General features: G+C 39.1%; 1 protein-coding gene across 10 annotated transcripts in view; it reads right to left on the bottom strand.

Annotated features, from left to right (window-relative positions):
- Nucleotides 1-7,423, bottom strand: part of LOC135585914 (protein SWEETIE-like) — an 83,194-nt gene that overhangs the window by 48,221 nt on the left and 27,550 nt on the right. For all 10 annotated transcript variants that reach the window (XM_065111456.1, XM_065111446.1, XM_065111448.1 and 7 more), the window contains one exon: nucleotides 4,113-4,216. In XM_065111456.1, coding sequence (XP_064967528.1) covers nucleotides 4,113-4,216 — 104 coding nt within the window. The remainder of the gene's footprint in view (nucleotides 1-4,112; nucleotides 4,217-7,423) is intronic.

Here is a 7,423-nt window from a genome sequence, read left to right as displayed (position 1 = left end):
TGGGTGCCGAAGGAAAAGACCTCTAATTTTGAGCAATATGTTATGACAATCATAACAAGTCATATGACCCCCAACCATTTGAGGTAAACTAAGATCTTTCTCTCCATTGAGTTCTATGTCATCTGTGGCATTACCCCTAGTTAAATTAAAAGCAATCAAATCTCTTTTTGTTATCTCCAGACATGAACTGCCATGCAGAAACAGTACGAAACAAGTAGTACGCAAGTGTCCGAAGGCTGGCCAAAAACCCAATGAGCAAGTTTCGACCGATACACTTGATTTGTGAGGCATACCGATCGGTAATAGTCGGATTTCGCTTGTACCTGATCGAAAACAATTGAATTTCAATAGGCAACAATAATTTGAGTCCCCAACAGCCAATTTGACCATTGGGAGTCCTTTTGGGCTTATAAAAGCCCCTCCCTTTCCCCCTCTTTCACTCAGTCTTATTCTAACTCTTTTTCCTATATTAGAGGCTTAAACGTATTTAATCTCACTGCTTGTGATTAGTGAAGGTTGATTTGGATGAAAGATGGATTCAATCTTGAGATCCTATGGAATTTGTCTTCAATTAAAGATATTCACCATCTTTTTTTATAATTTCATATAATTTTCCTAAAAAAATATAAGTAAATATTTATTGATTAGGGACTAATGATTAATTAAGATATAATTAGAGGCAAGAAAAATTAGCTTAGATGGATCATGCATTGACTTACTCTACCATGATTAATGGACAATTAGAGGCTCCTTAATGCATGGTTAGGTAGATTTTTTTTTTTTTTAGTAAAGGGTAAGTGGTGAAGGCAGCAGTCAACCACAGGACCTTGCGATAAAATCCAAGGTTCGTCATACCAAAGAGTACCGCATATTGGACCGATAAAGAACCGGTATGGGTGATACATACAAGTTTGTTGATATACTCCACTATATCATTTGTCAGTATGTCGATACAATTTGGTACATACCATACCGATAAATGATCGGTACATTGGTATGAACTGGTAAGGCGAACCATATGTTAAATTATCAAAGTATTTGCCTGATACCATTCATGGTTACATAGATTGAGCATAATTAAAGTCTAATGAGTGGTAATTAAGGAAATTAAGCATATTGTATCATGTTTTGACTTCTTACATGAATTCATGACTCATTCTACCACATATTACAACAAATTAGAAGCTTATTATTGCATGATTAAGAAGAATAATTAATCATAATTAATAAAAAAAATTAGAATTATTTTCTTACATTTAGACCAATTAGGTACTAATTAGGTTTAATATACAGTTAATCATATATGATTATTGTTGTTTGAATATGAAATTATTGGTGGAAAAAGGGTTTATTCTTGCATTTAACATGATAAAGGCTAATTAAAGGATAAAGCATAGTTTATCCATGCCACCAAAATTTGAGATCACAAAGCTCAATGATCCACGCACCTTGTATAGCTAGAAGGATAAAGGAAAGGGAAAGACAATTGACAACTTTGAGTAGATGTGAAAAAACCTTTATGGCATCGACATTGATAGGAGCTCATCATATTCATAGCCTTCATATGATGGAAGAACTTATAACCAACAAATGTATGGTGTTGATTCGTATTTTCAGAGATTGATCATTCTTACGGTCCAACCTCCATAGCGCCACATACCTCTTTCATTCTAGGACATATGTTAATAATAATGTTGAGACAATGACTCTTAGTACGTTGATACATTAATGGCACATAATTTACCAATATAATATATCATGGGACCAATTCCAAGATTGGGTCCAACAAACAAATCATATCAACATACAGCTTCAATAAATCGAGGATCCCGATCCACCGATTGTAAGTCATGCCATTGAGTTTGGTGGTAGAAATGGGTATATATCAATATTATCTCAATAGTTTTCTCTACTCAAATCTTAGAGTTTCAACACCTAATCCAACATCTCAACTCTTTTCTTTATACATGATCCAAGATCAACAAAAGCAACTTTCTTTTATGGAGGACATGATAAAGTTTTTCCTCAATGGATCTAAAAGGATAAGAATTTCAATTTTTTATCCTTATAACCTATGACTTCTATTTATTTAGGCTTGGATATTCTTGATTCATATATACCAAGAAATTAGGTGTAAAAACATTGAATAGGATTTTTTTCATTTTCAATTTGCTGTTTAGCATTTTATCAAATTGCTTGGATATTTATGCAATTTCTTATATTGCAACTTATCACGTTAAAAATGATTCAAATATTTTTTTTTTTAATTTCCATTCATTTAGCATATTCTTGATTCAAACATATTAATTAGGCATAAGGACCAATGAAGTAACACACAGTACACCAGCATCAACCAATACACACCAATCAGCCAAGAGACCGATATGCAAGGTCCACCTATGCACCAACCAACAATTCATGTTTCTAGCAAAATTTTCTTATTGTTTTCCTCCACTTCTCCTTGAACCATTAATCTTAATTGACTCAACTAAGACATTTCAAGTCTTGGTTGTACCGGCCAACTAAGACAATTTTTAATTGTTTGGTGCCAAACAAGATTACCTCTTGGTAAACTTGCTCCTGGGCTTACCAGAAAATTTCAAGGATCAACTTTGCTGCATGTTTGTTCGTCAAAGGAACTTGATTACCACTAATGGCTGATTAGAAACTTTAATAACAAGTGTGAGAAAGAGTGAGACTGAGAAAGTAAATGATTGAAAGCGCCAAAAGAGGCCCCAAGCAATTTGACCCACCATTGGCGTCAAACTTGATTGATTTAGCACAACATGATTAAATTCAAGTTGATACTGACTATTGGGGTCAAATTTGACCCAATTTGGCTTGGTATTGACCAAATTCCAATCGATACCGACCTGTACCAACCAATACAGCATAAGATTCAACCATATCAGTTGATACATCACCTGTACCGGTCGATATCTCTCAAAATAGGGTGGTCCACTGGTCTACCCAAACAAGATGGTCCACATAAGGAATGACATCTCGATTTGACTAGTGGTGTCGATCAATGGTTGGACCTCTACGTAACAATCAGCACCGGCGTACCATTTGTTAGTACATCGATATGTACCAACAAACCCAAAAAACCATCAAAAATGCCTGAAAATGTTTAGAAAATAAAGAAAATCCTATTTTAATCCCTTTAACTAAAATTTAATACAATTTAAATTAGATTTCAATAAGAATATAGTCAAAATAACATTTAGATAGCGAATTTATCTTTTTATTATGTTGAGTAGCAACTTTGCAGCATGTTCTTTTTTTTCAACAATGTTGAATCATCTACGAAGATACAAACAATATTAGATTACGTATCAGACATATAGGCTTGATCTTCCACCAAATGATAAGTTTAAACATTTTAGTTCCTCCAATTGAAGCTCTAAGGCTAGAATCACCAATTAGGAAGGCCAATTAAGAAAGAGTATACGAAAGAGTGAGAAAGAGGGGAAAACTTATGTGAGAGGGAGTGAAAGAGGGGAGTGAGGAAGTTTTAAACCATTGAACCAGGCCAAAATTGGGGTCCCTAGGACAAATTCTAGCCCTTGATGTGTATCAGTCAAGATCTGGCCATTACCAAATGAAACATGTTGATAACAGTCATGTTTCGGCTATTTCGTCACTTTTCTTGGGTGTACCAAGCGGTACACCCGTGTTCTGCCCGATACGAGGCGGCCTATGTGTCGATCGCTAGCTACACTGGTGCGTAATGCATAAACCATACCATATCATGTGACATTGCAATCCTTAGGTCCACGTATCGATCAGCAGGTGGACAGGTACATATTGCCGACTTCATACCATTTCAAGCTGTACATCAAATAATGATCCTACATGGTGGGAGTCTTATAGAACCAACACAAACCATTAGCTTAACAAACTAATTTTTGCTAGAACCCTTATTTTTAGGGAAAGCAAACATAAAAAGCGAATGACAACTACAATGTAGATCACAAAATTCCAAAATACAGTCACTTGCAATGTGCCAATATATAAAGATATGCCTTGTGTCATAAATATAAGAAAAACTTTCTTGCAACATGACAAACGCAACACATATTATAGAGCTACTTTCAGGACCACACACTAACCTTGCAGGATAACCGAGAAGTAACTTAGGCGAGATAGAAACAAGTGCTGCTAAAAGTGTGGCTTGCCCATGCAAAGAGTTGAGCTCAAGATTCAAATTTGTCCCCTATTTAAAAAACAGATTCATGAGTATGACTTCTAACATTCCAGATCAAGAAACAGCATTGGCGAACATCAATATCAAGAAAATGAAAATAACCCACAAGAAAACCTTTACAGAAAGTTATGAACAGGTTTGAGTACAACAAAAGTGGAGTATCACATAAAAAAGTTAGTATTTTTCATTTAACCTGATCAAGGAACCAGCCATCAATTGCAGCACTAAGCAAAACAAGTAACCAAGGGAGACTAGAGAAATCAAAGAACAATCGACTATGCATAAAACCACCAAGGGTTTATGAGTACAGAAAAGAGCTGGTTGATTAAAAAAGCATCAAAAGGGTACAGGTGCAGAAGGTCACTAGTCAGTAGCTAGATAAACCATCTTAGCTGCACTTTGAGAATATGCAGCCTGGCAGGAAGCCACCAATTTAGCTGAACTCAGAAAGAATCTAGCACCCCTCTTTACTCATGTACCAGAATCTGCTGCTGGAGTCTGTACAAACACAGAGGTATGAGAGGAACCACTCCTAACGCTGGATCAAGAGATCGGCAGACCATTGAGAGGCTACCGTATTTAACTCTTATTATTGGCTGACCAACTCTTCACTTACCCTTTGCTGTTCTTGAGACTTGGGAAAGAAAGTAGTACTCATGAATTACCAATTGGGAGAATCAATGAATAGTAACATAGAATCAATTCCATATTTTGTAGAGGGTATCAATTCCTAATCTGCTCTAGTTCCTGGTATTACACTCACTCAATGTCCTTGCAACTGCCATTCTTTCTCAATTGAAAAAATGACAAAGTCAAAGAAGGTGGAGCAGCTACCATTAAGAGACCAAGTCCATCCTGTGTAAGTTGCATGTTTTAAACACGGCAACAACACTCGAGACCCGATACAACACTATATTACAACTTCATTTCGTATGCATCAAGTAACCTCACTGAATTTTGGATCTCCACCATTGGGATTTTATAAAATATCACATTAGTAGCATGATGTTTGTATGAGACAACATTAGTCAAGGTCCCTAGCTACTCAATAATTCCAATCTAATATGGTCTCTCATCCAAATTGGAAGTCATCACAACATTGATTGGATGCATTTTATAGAGAACCAACAGGTAGAACAATCTTCACTCCTATGTGGGAGACTTAATCTAGTCAACTCATGTTCAACCAACCTCCATATTTATCACATTATATCTTCCTAATCCCTAATTTTGATAGGTCTTCTCCTAAATGAACCAAAAAGAAACTGCAAAAATATTATGTTTCACAAATTGAGGCAGACCAAACATATTTATTAAGAGCAACGACCATAATTTCGTACCATATCGAAGTTTCGAACGTAGCTCGATACGGTATAGAGTACCAAGCTGTCACGGACAAACTTCTAAACAGGATGTTTGATATAATGCTTATGTATGTCCGTGTCTTTTGGTATGTTCATACTTTGTACAGCATGTAGAGGGACGGCCAAAGGCTTAATAGTCTCATTTTAGTTGGGTTGGTGGCCGCTTTAGGCTTGTAAATAAAGGTTGTGTCATGTGGACACGTGTGAGAGATTTTTGATCTGTAATGGACCATTTTACCCTTTGTTGTGCAACTGTTCAGAGCTTGTAAAGTATGTTTGTAATTTGCATTGTCTATAAAGTGTTTTTCGGAGATGTTTGCTTGTGGATCCCGAGTGAGGCGTTTTCTCTGTCCTGTTCTCTCTTTTGTGGGTCCTAAGGGACCATGGGAGGCTTCGGGAGGCTGACCTTTGCGGACGGACACGCAAGAGTGCCGCACGACTTAGGCAAAACCAGCTAAGTTCGTGACAGATGGTATCAGAGTGGGACAAGCACTCATAGAAACACTTAGCATGCACACGTGGGGGACCTAGCGGGGCTGCGTTGAGGGCAGTCAGCACACGCGCGATCGTTTGGGGGAAAAACGGGCATGGAGATGTAGGGAAAAGGAGTCGCTCAGAGGAGCGGGCATCTGAGATTGGCATTCAGAGGAATGGCCAACCCTTCGCGCAAGAGGCACCACGAGAACAGACAAGCTTGGAAGAATGCAGAGCGCACAAAGGTTGGGATGGCTGAGTTTGAGCTACGGCTCAACGTTGACAACTATACTTGATGGTGCTCAAGGCAAGCGAGGCGCTTAGTAAAGGATGAGACCATGCAAGGTGGAATGAGTTGCTCAACGACCAAAAGAGTTATGCAAAGCTCACATAGGTGAGGGGAATTGCTAGCTCGAAGAATTTGGTACTCATGCATAGGCTTGTATGCGGATGATGGAATGTTCGTGGCCATCCCAAGGCGACCGAAACTCAGTGCCATGGAGCATTGAAACTTTCTCTTCGACATGTGAAGGATACGTCCGTAAGAGGCTGAAGGGTGCAACTAGTTCGACATGTTGCTAGGCCTTGAGGGGTGCAGCGGGGGCTGTATTGATGTGGAGTCGCAATCTAGCAAGTGTGTTTGCAGGAGGCAGAACAATGCACAGTTTGTTCAGCAAATCGGAGTAGTCCAAGGGGATGGTGGTCTCCGAAACGAAGAGAGATGTTGCTCCAATGGGATAGTTATACAGGAGGGATAAGTCCCGGATCTCCAGAGGGAGAATCATGTGGGACGGACCTCACAAGTTTAAGAGGAGTACCTCAACAAACAACAACTCCACGAAGCTCAATGGACTGAGAAATCGGCGAGGAGTCGTCGCATGATCTCGCTTGAGAGAATACATTGGTGGATGCATTGCGACATCAAGTGAGGGAGTGACCTAAAGCAACACAAATGAAGGCACACTTGGAGTCGATATGGAGATCAAACTCAAGGGAGGGCTGACCCGTGGAATGGTGGGCGCGAGGGCCACCATTAACTCAATGCAAAAACGAGGAGCGGAACAACTTGGGTGTAACTTGGCGAAGTACCCAAGCCGCATGAAGGGAGCCAGCATAGAAGATGGAACATGGAGCGGAGGCATAGTGCTTTCCTTATACAAAGGTCAAGGACATGAACTCTTGCAGAGGCAAGAGCAGAATCATGTTGTTCCATGGGTCATTCATTCTGACGGAGCAGACTCATCTTGCATGATGCCAAAGACGAAGGGAGCTTCTGGGCACATGCACTTTATCTCAGAGGAGCATTTGATAGAGGGACTAAGGCGACTCAATTTGCAGAGGCGAAGTTGGGTTCAGAAGGCCTTAGCACGGGGCAAAA

The sequence above is a fragment of the Musa acuminata genome, chromosome BXJ2-6 (assembly GCF_036884655.1).
Source record: "Musa acuminata AAA Group cultivar baxijiao chromosome BXJ2-6, Cavendish_Baxijiao_AAA, whole genome shotgun sequence".
In the NCBI taxonomy this organism is placed as follows: domain Eukaryota; kingdom Viridiplantae; phylum Streptophyta; class Magnoliopsida; order Zingiberales; family Musaceae; genus Musa; species Musa acuminata.
This window is presented reverse-complemented; position numbering and strand designations above follow the sequence as displayed.